The sequence below is a fragment of the Trichoplusia ni genome, chromosome 8 (genome assembly GCF_003590095.1).
Source record: "Trichoplusia ni isolate ovarian cell line Hi5 chromosome 8, tn1, whole genome shotgun sequence".
Lineage (NCBI taxonomy): Eukaryota > Metazoa > Arthropoda > Insecta > Lepidoptera > Noctuidae > Trichoplusia > Trichoplusia ni.
The window spans coordinates 2,301,335-2,318,073 of record NC_039485.1 but is presented as its reverse complement, the minus strand read 5'-3'; the positions used below and the strand labels follow the sequence as shown (position 1 = coordinate 2,318,073).

The following is a 16,739-nucleotide window of genomic DNA, read 5'->3' as shown; positions in this document are numbered from 1 at the left end:
TTTAACAAGAGCCACTTACAACTTATTTTACCTCATATTGTAATTTAATTAATAAGTTAAAATTAATAAATGTGTTAAATCACTTTTATTTTTATACAGTTACGGTATTAAGTTATAACAACGTAACAACACTATTGTATTAGGTCATGTAATGATAGTTGGAATGATGAATGGAAATTGCATATTAAAAAAATGTAATTTCTATTCATCGGCCGTGTAAATAAATAGCGGAATCGTTGCCCAGTACTTCTTTAACCCAGAGTGGAACATTGCTTGAAATTGTGTCAAGTAAAGCAGCTTTGTTGAACACAAGGGATTCGTGTTCACACTAACTTAGTTACGTCGTAAATTAAAGTGCACAAAGCTCATTTTTTTACAGAACATCTTAGCCTGGTACCTTCATACCTAGAAGCAAATGTAAAACAATCAAGTATTCAATTCAAATCTTAATTTACGATTGCCATGTTGCTAAAGTGATAAGTTGCTATTTTTATTAGTAAGGGGCTAGCTAAGCCGATTACAATATCAATAGGTTTGCCTCACAGGTAGAACTAGTAAATAGCTTAAAAGTACTTTTTTTTCAAGATGGACTGCATTGTATTAAGAATACCATATTTTAATTAAATTGAATTTGTATAAAAAATATACCTAAAATACGTTTAAGATCATTTAAAATACTTCACTGTAATTACTTTTAAAATTTCGATTTTTATTTGAATCACTTCTTACTATTAATTATAAGTCTTTGTATACAACGAAAGCCCTCAATCCTCATGCATGCAACTGACAAAACGATCCATTTCCTAAACTTTTAGAAAATAGCATCATCGGCTCAAGAAAATGTTTTAGGTTAGTATCAGACCCTTTATTAATCATCATCATGTGATGTGTACATCACAGTGAATTACTATTAGGTAGGGAAGCTTAAAAATTTTAAAGTTCAATGAGCACAAGAGGTTAGACAAAAATTATTTGAATTAGTATTTACTTATTCGAACTTTGCGCCAAAGACTAAGAATTGTCTATGGTCGCCACAACACAACGTAAAGTTCTAGAATTCACCGCTAATGTCGATTGTCGCTGCAGTCGGTAAATGGACGTTTGATGTGGTTGTTTGTCAAGAGTGTCCTATTGTCTGTTTACAGTGATTTATTTCCCATTACTATAATCCTAATTGAAGTAAAAGGTTTTAAGGAGTAGATGAAGGTGTGTATTAGACGGTTACATAGTTATTTTATGGTTGAAATTGTTCTAAGTGTAAAAAGTGAATTGGCGCTTGGGGACTCAACTGTAGTTGGAGTCGATTCATCTCTTTTATGTCAGCTGTACACAAAGATGCTACGCATTTACACAGTTATCGTTGAAATAATGAATTAAATGAGTACTTTTTCGTGAAATTAGGTCTTGTTTCGTTGTTGAAAGCTTGCTGTGTGTGTATAATAAGTGTATTCCATAGGTTTATCCGCCGTACTACGGAGGTTATGGACTTGTGTTGTCCTTATTTTTCGAAAGAAGATAATGTATCGAAAAAAGTCGTTTTATCACACCTAATGACCTCTCGCGGTGTTATAAAGGTACATTTTTATCACTTCGTACCCCTTTTAGTGTAAAGATTCGTTTCCATATGTATGAAAACAATGATATCAGTGTTTACGTAGATAAGTATGAAATATGGATTGTTATAACAGAAGTATTGGTTAATGTTCCACAGAAATCATTGCAGTTTTAGTTTTGTCACCATAGTTTGTAACATTAGCTGTAATTTAGTCATCTAAGACCTCCTAAACTTCATGTCAACTCAACATATCTTAGACCTATATGAGGTGACAGAATTGTTATATTCCTACCAGTATAGTACAGTTATGTTGTTAAAACTGTGGGATTGTGTGTTTACTTGGAAGTGTAGAATGCATTCATGTTATCTTGTGTAAATTAATGTATTTACAACAGTTTGTTGCAGTGTATTTAAATGCATAGAGAGAGTCTGTAACTCTGTAGTACCTGCATATTTATTTAATTAATATCTTGAATTTATTAATAAATTATTGAATAATCAGGCATCTACTGGGCGGGATGAATCAATTATTTATAAGAAGTACATATTATACTAACAAAACATAATCATATTTTGTTTATCACAGTATTATCTATTGATGGGTCATAATAAAAAGTAATTCTAATAACACCGCTGCCTTGATAATTCAGTTGTATTTTGTAAATAAACAAATATGACTGTCTTTTCACAAATATTTTAATAAAAAGTCAAAAGATATTCACAATATGAGATAATACAATCAAACAAAACAATATTGTTTGTATAATAATCGGCAAAATACATCTCTGCAGTATAAATTAACTAGTTTTCTCACTATCAGTTGTATAGGCAATCAAATTCACTAATCGTTGTTAACAAAAAGAACAAAAACATGCTACCTATTCAAAACTGCAATTCTAGATGTAACTTGAATGGATTAGAAATTGACCTAGTTACATTGAAAATCATTGTTCGAGATTTTGGGGCTGTTGCTATGCTGTAAATGTTTGATAATTTATAAATCCTTTTTACTGGATATTGAGATTTAAATAAGGTTGATTTTATAGGCTATATTTAAATTTGGATAAATATTACAAATAAAATCTTGATATTTGTGTTTTTTTTTTGGCGACAAATTCTGAATCTAAAATCTCTCTTAAATATTTAATATGTTGATTGCATTAACTAAAATTTTGGTCTTAGAATGAAATTGTAGAACCTTTATAATAAGTTTTATTTTGAGGTACTTAATCAAATACACGAAGGTATTCTATCAAGTGTCTAAAATGTAAGAAAAAAAATTTTTGGTCTTAATGTTTTCCAGTTATTTTCATATCAAACATGCATTAAGTAAGTATTTGTATAAGGATAAATATGTTTCATGAAATATTACTTTCTTCAATGGGTTGTTAATGTCACCTTAGTATTTAATGAGTTGAATAAACCTTGAATGGATAATATTGTATTATTCATTTTGCATGTCAAACAAAAAGTTATCGATTCACTTTACTACATAAAACCAATCAATCAATGTTATTTTGGGTTGTGATAAATGTTCTATAGATGAAAAACATTGATAAGTACCTCAATATTACAAGAAATTTCTAGGAAAAACGGCAGGGTTATAAAAGCTGGAACGAAGTAGCAAACTTTAAACTATTTCCTTAATTAAAAAGATTAAACTACTTTGTTTAAACTACATTATAATTTTAAACACAGAATTTGATTGTAACTTATGACTCATAACAGCAGCAAAATAATGCTTATATTCATGCCCCAAAACCCTGAATTATTGCTGACAACATTGTAATATTTCTCATTATATGACGTTAAACCCAATTTGAATTACTGCACAATAATGTTAAACATGTTTTACATATCATAATATTATTAACCCTTCACTAGACAGGGCGAAAATTGTATTTTTTAGGAATATATTGTACTACAGAAAAAAATATCAGTTTCCAAAAACTATATTCACTCATTATTATTAAAAATTACTATTATTATGATTCTGCCCTACCTCAACTAAGTCTTTAGCAGTTGCCGAGCAAAGCAGCGCCTTGCAGGATTGATTTCAGTTCTTGCTTCGATGACTACAATACTTCTCTCTCTCTGGTAAAAATAAGATTTGTTCGTTAATATTAATGTTGTGTATGTATTTCAGGTGACAGAATGTCTCGCAACAAAGACAAGCATGAGGGCGCTAGCGGGCGCACTTACCACATTATGTCGGAGGCGGAGCGGGCTTCCGGCCGTCGTGGAGGCTGGACCACGCTTGAGGTATCAAACTTTTAATTTATACCATTAAATGCTTTGTAATTGTAGGGCTTTGAGTTGTAGTGCTTGCTCTGGTCTCTACTACGCTGGACTGAGTAGTCATGAGGAAAGGCAGATATGCTGTTAAACTGTTTGAAGCTCCCCTGTGAGTGTCCACCGCTGGTAGGGTAATGAGCAGTATTAAGCCCTAGCTGATTAGAGTTTTTAGGTCGAGATTTAACTTAATCCTCAGTTTCCTCTGCTGCATTTCGTTCAGGTTGGGGTGATATAATGGGAAGGTCCAAATCGATTAAACGTACGTATATAAACGTTTTCTTTATGAAAATCCCTGGTCAGTATATTTTAAACACCTAGGACCTGAATTCTTTCCAGATCTAACGATCAGTTGAAATTTCACAACATTTTCAAATTACTTATTGTTGTTTCTGCAAATAACACACTTTGTACTTCAACTTTTATAGTCAGCTTACTACGTACGTACAAACCCAAAGACCGCTCACGTAAAGAAGTAATAAATTAGTATTACGTTTTTGGGGTGTGTGACGCGGTCGACACAAAGTCGACGTAATACCAAAGCGTTACGTACTAGAAACGAGTGACGAAACCACTATAAACAAAAAAGTGCGCCTGCGCAACATTGGAACACACCCACAAAACGTTTTCGCTGAGGCTGAGGTATGAAGTTAGACTGCCAGAAAGTAAATAGTTATTATATTAGAATGTAGAATGCATTAGTTTTATTATTCCGGGGCCTAAATCACAGAATGTAGAATGGTAATATGGAGTTCACGATGTGGGGATAAGTTAGCATGCTCTAAGAATATCGCCATTGAAGAGGTTCCCTAGGCATCCAATCCCAACCTTTGCCTGACCTACGGTTTCGATAAAGAGTCTACGTACCGGGCAATATTCAGAGGACAGGGAGTGGAGATAAATCATATTTGAAGTCTGTTGAGTTTAATGGTAGTTTTTGTATTTACATATTACCTCTAACATCAACAACACATTTCCTTTAACCGGTAACTTATGCAACAGCTCTCTCGGCCAAGGTTTTTCGCGCCATTAAGAGCGCCTAAACGGTACCCTTTAGACTAATTACTTACCCTTTTATACTTAACGACTGTTACAGCCATTTTGGGATAACACCTCATTATACAATATTACAAAACCTGTAGTGTGTTAACATCAAGGATTCGGTAATGATTTTTGCCACCTGTTATCTAACGAATAGGGTTTTTAATAATCTTAAGCCATGCCCTTAAACATCCACTACCTAAGACTTGAAAACCAAAAAGGATTTGCTTAAATCTTATACTTAATTCGATTCCTCACTTATCCCCAAACTCATTTAATTCGCCCCAAAGTTGTAATGTCTCCGTCTGTATATACGAATGGAGATATAAGACCGTCACTGTGCAGTGTTTATTAGTACAGCAGATAGGTCCCGTTACTTGCCTTTCACACGAGACACGAATACAGAAATTCAAACACCTTCCATTTGCAATAACAATACAATCATATAATAAGCAATAAACATGAAACTGACATCAATCGATCGTGTGTACATTAGGTGAATCCAACTTGTTTATTTATCGACCTCAATAAATTACATACTGGCTAAACTTAGTTTCCTCTCGCTTTACATACAAGGCAAACAAACAGTCTGCAACTGTTTGCGCATTTTATTTCAACAAATAATGTCAAGATGTGATGTGGTAATACGTAAATTTTCCTCCACTTGAGATGTATTCTGTAATATTGCTTTTGTAATCAGCCATCGTAAGCTAAACTTTCCACTCTTATTTTCCTATTCTTCTGTACTCTGTATCAAAATTCACGTTTTTTCCAAGAAACGACATTCAAATTTCTGTACACACTTTCAACTACTATAATGTAGACGCAATAGGCTTTCATTTTCTGTAACTCGAAGTCTTTTTCAATAGCTCTACAAGAAAGGGAAAGTTGGTACAATTAGGTAATAACATCTAACCCATTCTATTTCGAAAACTTATGTAAAGACCTCAAATTTGTGTAGACTTGGGTCAAGCAATTTGATTTTGCATAATGGAGATAAATAATTGCCATACTTTATATGTATATTCGAGTGATTTGCGTAAGTTACGAATTAAAAACTGGAAATCTAGCTCGGTGACCCGTACTCTTGACCTTACAGCGAAAATTCCACATTTCGACAGAATTTTGTCAAACTTTCTCCAGATGTCGCCAGTATCAACCTCTAGCATTCTTTGGCAGAATCAGGGTACTTATAGGCTATAGGCGTTAATAAAACTCAACTTTTACTAAAGGTCAAGAATTACCATGCCAATGGAACTCCCAAAAAATGTATTCTTGCTATAAAATTCTTCGTACTAATGTTGTGTTAAACATTTCCAGGTAACAGGAGGTGTGCGCGCCCTAGCGCCCCAACTGTTTCAACTGACGCATCTAACCGCTCTATACCTGAACGACAATTCGCTGCAGCGGATCCCGCCCGACATCAACCAGCTGGCCAACTTGCACACCCTCGATATATCAAACAACAAGCTGAGATCGCTGCCAGCCGAGCTTGGAGACCTTATACAGCTCAGGTGAATATTTACCCAAATTTGTAATACGAAAATAAACCCAAAAAGGTGTGAGAACACTCTGTATCGGATTATTTTCGCCCTTCACGATGTAAATACTAAATGATTGTTATATCTTACCATGGAATACTAGAATGAATTCTCGAATCTGAAAAAAAGGGTATGGTGATAGCTTTAGTCCTAGCGTATGAAACTAAATGATTATTAACATCTCTGGACTCTGGGCCCACCACTCTTTGAAGTAAGAGACGATGTAGAACGGCGTGTCGTTCTTTCATCCGTTTACTGTGAACTCCGTGCAGTCTACTATTACGCAGCTCTGTCGCGTGATCGATTCCCGCGTAGGACAAGTGTTTGTGTGATCTAAGAATCGTAATCGTAAAATACGAAACAAAAGTAACTTGCACTTGGATGGTTTGCCCCAAAAGAACTAGTCGTAGTAAATGCTTTAATACGCAGGGTAAACTGAATGTGTATCTAATAGCTACTAATAATAATAATAGTCATAATAATAGTCACTAAACCTATTTACCACATTATCGTGAAAACCGATCTAATGCCCAATACGATTAGTGTTCTTATCAATTTATTTTAAACTAAATAAACCTACCTTGAAAATTACAAAGCAACTTTCTCTTCACTTTAAAACTGTGATAGATTAAAATTGAAAGCAAAATAAGGAACGAAACTTTATTGATTTTTATTTTTAACCGTTTTTTGGTACATCTCTAAAACTATTAACATTTTTAACGGACTTCAAATAGAAGATTCTCAAGTCAGACAGTATTTATTAGTTATTTTTTCTTTATAAATTTGTCATCGAATGCAATGAATGTCTGTTGGTCACAAACTAATGAAACAGCTTTTATGTTCGTGAGCCAGGACCTGCTACGACGATCCAAACGAAAACTTCCAACTCAGTCTATGGAACGAATGACCGTCCCACGATGAAAATAATCAAAAGAAGTAAGCAAGGACGAAATAGATAACGAAATTCGTTTCGAACAAAAAATAATAATACTGATTTATGTAGCTGTATTTTAAGTCCTACGCCTACTACTCAATCAAAGAACTATCTAACAGATTATCAGATAATTATATTTACCGTAGTAATATCAAGATGTCACTCCCTATTTTTATCTATAAACTAACTCGTGTCTACATTGTAGCTATTGTTTGTCTGTTCGGATAAAACCTTTATCTAAATAGGAATAGACTAATATTTATGTGTGTTTGAACGAGGGCTTTGTATAAACGGTTTATTAGGATCGTTTGTTGTATTCTAAATACACAAATGTATTAGTATATCAGAATGGTTACCTTTAATGCGTTCCTAATGGTACTGTATGGCTTCATGTATCTCATATCTCTCAGATATAAATTAATTGATATTTCTTCAGATGCAAATAATTCAAAATTTTGCTTTAAGCGTTATTTAGATTGACATCCGATTTTTTTGAATCTGAGCTTATAGAATGAATAGGCAAGTAAGTTGCATATTTCTGGCATAGAACTTGGCTTGATTTAATTTTTGACTATTCTTCTAATCAGTTTTGATCAGAAATTTCTCGACATTTTGCAGGCGCATTTATAGCTTTTATTTTCCCTATATTATAGGCTATAGTTTTTGTACCTTACAGTTTTAAAACAGTTCTTATAGACTAGTCTTTCACCTCATTATTAGCGATAGTCGATACCCACGTAACAGAAGTCACGACGTAAAAATAATAATATAGTGACAGTGAAAGTTTAATTGTTAAACTCGTGTAAACAGTTTATCGATGTCAAATGTGTGTCAAGTTAATTTTGTATACGTTTGGCTTGAGAAACATTCGGTTGTCTTACTTTAAGATCAAGGTCTTATTTCGTAAGTGAATTTGCAATTGAGGAAAATATATTCAAGGATGAGTTTTTGTTTGTGTTGATTCGTGTTCTAGAGTAATTGTTTTAACATTATAATGAGTATACAGTTTTAATATGTAGCTAAGGAGAGGTTCGAGAGTGTAATCAGTTAAACAAATAAAGAATAAAATTATAAAACGATTGAGTATCAAATATCTTATCTCTTTTTACCAATTGATTTCGAAATTAAATTATACTTACCAAGTAAGAATTCGTGGCCAAATTCTAATGGTATGTTCTTTACCGATTAATGGTGTACAATTTCATTCTCTCTTATCAGGGATTCGTGCTCCCGTTTACTTGCGCATGCGCTCTGCATAATATATCTTCACTGTCTAGGCTCTGTCTGTTTCTCATCGACTGACAAATTCTGATAAAAACATGTTTAAAGTAAAGCAATCTTACGTTATATAGGCCGCTGATAATAAAAACCGTAATAAAAAACCATTTATATAATAATGTTAAACGCATGACTTGATAAGAAATATTAGTAATGCAAGCATTTTCCTTTTTCTAATAATTTTAGTTTATTAGTTACAGCTGTAATTCGATTGAAGATTATTTCTTTAACTAATTCAGCGTTCGTTTGTTGCCTTGGGATAAAGTATGTGTTTAACGTTTGGTCACGTATTTGGGTGGTGAGACGTGCGCTGTTCGCCAACGGTGTCTGATTCACCGAAACTGTACCTAAATATACTGCAACGGTACCTTTCAACTGAATCGAATTTTTGTGTCGTATTATTGTGGAATGTAAAACTTGTAATGATCCACCCTTTCCAAATTAAAATGTGATGTGATGATAGTCTGTCAGATATTTTATTGGGATTCGTCACGTTTATTAATATAAATTATTGTGATCGTGACGACTTATATGATTCGTAATATGTTAGTTTTGTGTCAGGTATCAACTAGGTGTCGCTTGTAATCATGAACGGCCTACACATCAACAAAAATATTACGTTACTAAGTTGGTTTGATTTCTGTTTAATGTCCCGTTTGTCTATCTTATTTATACCGGTACATAGCGCAGTCAGCATATAAGGGAATGGTCATAAAGTGTGTATATCTCTACGCAATACATATTATAAGTACAATCCAATTTAGTAATTCTCAAAAAAGGAGATTGTCTGCAGTTAGAATTAATGCCGATCAGTGAGCAATATCCAATGCCGACCTCGTTTGATATCTAACAGCCGAGCGTGCTTACTCATTAACTTGCAAACTGTCGACCTTATGCTAATTTACTGCAACATGATGGTTTAATAGCAACTTAGTCGTGCCTCCAATGTATTATTTTTGAACGCTTCATGCCCAAAAAGGAGTTTGTTTTATACTGTTCTTATACGGGCATGTTAGCAGCATAATTGATAGAATTTCTAAACTTGGTTAAAGAATGTTATTTAATTTACACATATTTTATTATGTAAAACGTTTTCATGTGTTTTATAATAATTTGTTTCATTTATTAAGCAAAAGAGGTCGGTTATGATCTATTATTTATTCATCAATTCACCCTTCTTGTAGGTGATTATGTTTTTCCAGATAAATGGTTTATTAATAGCCGTATAGATCAGATAGGCAGACCATGTAAAATGTTGTATTCAAGTGAAAAGTAAGCATAGCTTTACCCTCGGTATTTTGGTTAATGTTAGGCAGCATGCTGTGGAGCTCGTTGTCTCGTTTTATTACCACAGCTAGACCCGCTTCTGAAGCGGTAAAGGCATCAGCAGGGTAATGCCAATCTTGACTAACACGTTCAAACAGTGTTATGCTAGTAGACTAATTTATTTTAAATTTGAATTTTAAGAGAGTAGGCAGGTTTCTTTTAACATTTTCAGCTAGTAAACAGAAGGGTATAAAAACAGCTTAAATATTTTCTAAAAACGTTTAATATTCTTGGAATTCTTGTAACATTCATACAAACCTATTTCGATTACTTAATAGAACAACCAAAAACATTGATAAACCACTTTGTACGCCCGTAAGAATAAAGTAATCCTATTTCGTATGTAAATTGCTTCTCGTGTCATGGCCACATCTTGCTTACAAGACTTCGATTGAGTAATATACACACATACATTGCATATCTTCTTATTTAGTGGAATCTTTCACTCAAAACTTTGAATATATGTAGTAGTATATTTTTGTTTGTAGTTTTATGCTGATTTTTTTATTTGTCTTCTATTTTTTATCTATATTCGTTTTGTTTCATAATTCCTGTTTACCATATTTTTAGACCTTTTAACTTACCTAGTTTTTATGCTGTTCTATTTAGCTGCTTCGTGTATAACCATGTGCTATTCTTACATCCTTTTTCTATTCGTCTCTTAAAGTTGTAAACGGAGTGATAAATTAGAGAGATATTTTGTCAGCTCTATTTGCAAAATCTGATCTCATCGTCTTACTCCCTCATGCCGATCTGAGCTAATACGCTTTGAAAAACAAACGCAGAGGCAGCATTTGTTATTCAAATTCTCCCGCCAATGAAAAATACAAAAACAACGTTTATTATTTCTTTTAAAATAATATCAAGATGACTTCAAGTGACTTCCAAGAAAAATATTTTGATAATTTTTCAACGAACGAAGAAAACTTTCTATCCGTTATCATTACCAATGTGTAGTCTGATACGACATGTAATCACAAAATAACACTTTCAAAACAATATTATACATTCAGTTTATCTTACGATAATATTTATGGTATATAAAAACAAGTTTATTAGCATTTAGTTATGTGTATAGCGAGCGTGTATGTAGATTCGATGTCTTTGACCTCTCGCGTGTTTATTTTGCCGTTGACGTATATTTGTAAACAGTAAATGAAGTAAAGACTTGTAAATTATGTTACTGTTTTGCATACAACGAGTTCTTCTTTTTTAATACCTATCTTTTGACAATATTTAGCTGGTTTTTTTTTAGAACCTTATAATGATCAAAGAACAGTACGTGAATAGTTCAATCAACTTTTTTTAATTTTTAACTACGTAAAAAGTGCTGCTTATCGGATAATATTTTTAAGTAATACAGTGAAAAAATTATACGTTTTACAAGACTCGAACCCGCGACTCCTGGCTAGACGTACCAGTCGCTTTACCAACTCAGCAACAGAGTCACATATAGCTATCAGTTGCAGTTTCGAGTATAGTCTGAGGTTTGAATTTTCACACACCTAAAATGAAATTAGTCCTGTGTTGAGGACACGATTAAAAAAATTGCGATCGATATACGAGTTTACTCTACAGCTTACTAATTAAAAAACAATTCACACAAATGCAGGTCAATATTAAATATCGTAAGTAAAACCCGTTTTACTTTCCATAAATATATCAGAATCTGAAACATAAATCATCGCCATGGCTTGTTTAATAGTACATAGGGGCCAAGAATAGCTTTAATTAAGGTGTTTTTGATTGTCCTACATTGAACCAAGAAGGTATGAATAATAATAAATTACTTATGTGACTGGTACAAATAAGGCTTTCGTTAAACCGGTTACAGTAAATGCATTTTAATAATGAGGCATACAGTTTCATACAATTTTTATTATAATAAATTGAATTGTTACTGGGTATGTAAGGCCTGCTTCTACGCAACCAAGCAAGGATAAAATTTGGTATGGAGTTGTTTCAAAGGAAGGAGATGGACAAATATTTGCCAAGACCTCATAGAGTAGTCGTAGCCACTTCCAAATGTATTACGAAATTAATTATTGCCTTTATTTAAGAAATAAAGTCGAGTTTCTTACACCGTATGACAACGATAAATTATTATGTGGACACGCCTTTATATTTTCTTCATTGTTTTATGCGATGTTGATAGTGTGATAAGAGGCACATATTTCTCATCGACGTAGATTCCTGAAAACACATTTTTTGTTTAATTAACTCTTGAAGGTCGTTGAACCGAAAACTTCTGTTCATGTTGCTATCGGGCTATCGGTGTTATCAGTTCGTATTGTTAAAAATAATTTTAAATACACACTTAATGACCACTGCATTAAAGAATAACGGTTTTGTTGCGGCTTATTAATTAATAATACGTTATGTAATTATATAAAATAGCTCGATGCAGCAGTTATTACCAACATTTAGGCTAAGAGGTTGACCTTCTAGTGTTCAGGAAGACTAATTGATGTAAAAATCTTTTCATTATAGTAATGATATTATGTTGATAAAACAAAAGTTTTGGCGCAAAATGAACTCTATTGAACAGGAATACCGTTCTCTTTTGTACTCTAGCTATATATTTTTTGATGCGACTTTGATTTTAGTGTTATTGTGATCATGCTAAGTCAAATGATTCATTTATCAACTAAATCAACAAATTTACGTTATTCTTTATCATTCCGGAAATTGTCCCGTAATTAAGGATACTTTTAACCTGTTGTTTATATTTTGGTCATTAAAACTCGAACGTGCTTCTACTAAAATTCCACGAATTTCAATTTTTGTGGTTTTCTGTGGTGATAGCGTGTTATCCGATTATTTCCCGTAGTATTCGATCGCAACGAAATATTTGGAAATAATAATAACATTAATATATGTATAAAGAATAACAATCTATACAATTTATTTTGGGTATATAATCAAATCGACACACAAACAATGATTCACTCAATTTCGCAATGATAAACATTTTTACAAGTGAAAGATAACAAATGCATTAACTGAATAAGCCACCAAAATAAATGACAAGCGTAAGTCATATTTTTATTTGTTGTTTATTTATATCCGCGTATTATAAAATTATAATTACATTTTAAGACGGAAAATTTAGAAACTGCGGGAACAAATTATTACATAAGCTAAATAGTGTAAGTCTGGGATTTTTATTAGTTTAACTTCAAAATATTGGTTTGCACATATTCAAGTTTGTCCATCAATGAAAATACTCCATAAAAGTTTACTGAAACAAGTTACTAAACTTCGCCTAGAAAAAAAATACATTCAAAAACACTAGAATATTAGAATTAGGATTAATGTTTTATTATTGTAATTTTGACAGCAATTTAACACCTTATACTTTATATTTTTCTTCATTTGATATCCATACAAACCCCCCCTAAAAATATATTCAATTCGATTTAATGCAAGATTAACCATATTCAATCTATAAATTTAAAGTGAAACCTTACTCTACCCAAATATGTACCCACTGCATATTAAGCGTGATCCTTAGAGAAAGTCGAGTAGTTAGCGTTAAGATAAATCGTGTCGTCGAAAGAGAATTGGAGCATTTCTAATGTTTTTATAATAGACGTGAATAACATGAAAGTAAGTTACTGCGCAGTTTCTGAAGGTTTCTTTCTTGCTTTCAATAGACCGAGCCCTTTCATTTTTTGGCATTGTCTTTTATTGTTCAAAGTCTCTGGAGGACGGGATAGAATCGTTTAATTGCTTTCGATTGAATAGTTTCAAGTCGTGCAAAGGTTTTAGTAGATATAAATACATGAAGTAGAAATCTTTTACAAAAGTTCGCGGGCAATGATAGAAATGGTTAGTTTCGACCTATGAAATTACGTTGAAACAAATTACTTTTTTTAAATATAACATCACAACATTGCAAGTACCAAACCGATTCTATATGAAATCATATTATAAATTGCTTACTTAAGTGGATATTAATTATGGCATTATTTAAACGGATACATAATAAAATAATAGAGCTCCGACTCTTCAAACCCAATAACTTTTTACGACATTAAATAACAACCACCCATCTCCACAGAGAGCTGCACCTCCACAACAACTACCTCCGCGTCTTACCGTACGAGCTCGGGAAGCTGTTCCACCTGCAGCTGCTGGGCCTCCAGGGGAACCCGCTCAGCAAGGAGATGCTCTCCATATACAACGACAACAACGGCACCGCGAAGCTGTTGACGTATATGCTAGACAATTTGCAAGGTAAGTCCACTTTATTTGATAATTTAACCCAGTTGTCGATCACTTGGAAGATCGTCAAGCATTAAAAACATTCCTAGAAATATTCAGGATTTATATTTATTAATAGTTCATTTGAAACGGTAAATTATCATGTGATATGTACTTAAATCAACACAGTTGAAGTAGTTAAATATATTTGTTAAATAAACCGCGTCATTCCCTTCGCTTTCAGAACAATCAGCGCCATCTCTTTTCATTTATGCAAATTATTTTAGTTCTCGCGGTTGAAGTTAGATGTCGTAACCAGTAGCGCTGTAAGACTGTTTGCCGAGCCGGTACTGTTCTAATTACCTACAAAATTAAAACTAGATTTCAACCTCTAGAGACATTAAAACATCATAAATTTTACTCGGCTACGTTAATTTAAGTGGAAAGGTTACCGTGACACCGAGTCTTTTTATTTACTTGCTCTTTTGTTACTTTTAACAATGGAACTTTTGACAACGTTGTCACACGGAAGGAATTATTGAATTTTATTGAAATACAGTTCAGTTTTCGTTTTTATAGTCGAGTTTCGAAGAAGGTATGCTTATTGTTATAGTGGGATAAGTTACGGCAACGATTGTATCGCGTAAAGTCTCTCTCCAAAGATTTTGACTGAGAGAAAGTTGAATTTAATTAAGATTGAGAGAGATTGCGCAACATCTTATGTAAACACGAAATGTGTTCATACAGTTATGTTTGTCCGTGGGCTTTTTGATAATGTTTTAAGTAACTAAACGATAGCTATAATGAAAGTCGTGCAGTTTCGCTTTGCAACAGAGAAATCGATCAAACGGAAGCTGATACAACGCTTGATAAGTGGCGTTAGAGTAATATAATCGTAATTTTATTACCAGCGATTAAGAAAGTGGTTATTGACGAGAAACTGCCCAGTCATACATTTCCTATAATAAGCAAGAGTCTTAGAATACTCTCTTTCGGTATCCGCCGAGAAAGAGTTATTAACAAAAACGACTTTTCATAAATGGCTCGATAAATATTTGTATAGCCTTAAATGTTGACTTGATTTATAAAAGTATCGTTTTTATATCTTCAGTCTAAATTCAATATTCGATATTAGTAATATTTTTTGTTGTGTCATGAGTATGATACATGATGCCATAGTTTATCTTGTTCGATTTATTTTTTAGGCAGGATCGTGTTACGAATTCTACATGTATAGAATACACATAAATCTTAAATATTGTTGCACGATATTCACGAAATTATAGATCATTCAAATGATTTACGATTTGTAAATAACTTTTTTATTTTTATTTCTATTTATATATCAATAATATTCAGTTCCTTTATTTTGTTCATTATTTAAATTACTGCGTCGTTGCATGTTATTCTGTAAAGATTTTCGGATAAAAAGGCTAATCTTAGTATGCCTTAGCTGACAAATGGAGAGTTTAGGCTTAAAAAATTCTGCTACATGCTTTTTCTATAAAAAAAAATCTTTCTATTAACGCCATTTGATGAAAAATACCTTGTAATAAATCTATGTTATTATTAAACTCGTCGTCCGAAGTGATGCCGTTGAAAACTTAAAGGTTAAGAAAAGAGATTCTGTCTGCTCTGGCATTGTTAATTAATTACAGAAAATTATATTAATTTATCTATTGTTATTAATTTAACTGTGACGCCCTCACAATTGATATCTATTTACATTATAACAAAACACATTTCTTTTAACTCGTTTACGTCATAGTCACCTTCAAATGTCTAAGGTGAATAACTTAAACGGCTCACCTTTTGTAAATGTTCTGTTTTTAAATAAGACGATGTATTTATTTTGTAAAAAAAAATAAGTTCAAATTTCTCTAACCTTGTAGACAATTCTTTTAACTTTGTAGTGGCAGGTTAAATTAAATTTATGTGGCAGAATAATCTCAAGTGAAAATTGAATGTTTATTCTGTTTGGGTTCCACAAAAACACTTGGTGTGCCCGTATAAATTCTTACTAAGTACATAACTCCATATTTGTTGATTTTTGAAGACATTTAGACTGGTGGGAAATATTTTAGTTATTCCCGTTTGAATATACAATATAGAATATACTCCTTTAGAATATACCCCGGCATCAAAGTAGGAACTTGGTGAAATACGCAGTCATATGATAAATCTGTCTTCCGCACCATATAGGTCGCAAAAGTAGTATACCTAATACTTAAACTTAAACTAGTGGGCTAGTTAACTGTAGTGCGGCTAAAATGTCTATGTTTTTATACTTTTTTTACACTTTCTGAAATACGTTACGATGGCCCGAGGTGTCGGTCTACTAACCTCTCATTACTTATACACGATTTTGGTTTTTACTCTCTTTGCGAGTTTGTACACGTGTTACTTAAAGTAGTACGGGATAAATCCTCTTTACAGCAGCTTAAATAACGTTTAAATAGGTCACGTGCCGGTATTAAAGCAAGTTTGTACATTTATTAAGTCTGCAACAGAGTTAGGACTCTGCGGAAGCTCAAGCGATTGACGATGTGTTTTTAAATTATAGTGT

General features: G+C 32.7%; 1 protein-coding gene across 1 annotated transcript in view; it reads left to right on the top strand.

The window, feature by feature from the left end:
- The first annotated feature begins 1,074 nt into the window (after positions 1–1,074).
- Positions 1,075–16,739, top strand: part of LOC113496590 (CCR4-NOT transcription complex subunit 6) — a 131,801-nt gene continuing 116,136 nt past the window's right edge. The window contains exons 1-4 of the mRNA XM_026875862.1: positions 1,075–1,206; positions 3,702–3,817; positions 6,209–6,402; positions 14,031–14,206. Coding sequence (XP_026731663.1) covers positions 3,710–3,817; positions 6,209–6,402; positions 14,031–14,206 — 478 coding nt within the window. The 5' untranslated portion in view covers positions 1,075–1,206; positions 3,702–3,709. The remainder of the gene's footprint in view (positions 1,207–3,701; positions 3,818–6,208; positions 6,403–14,030; positions 14,207–16,739) is intronic.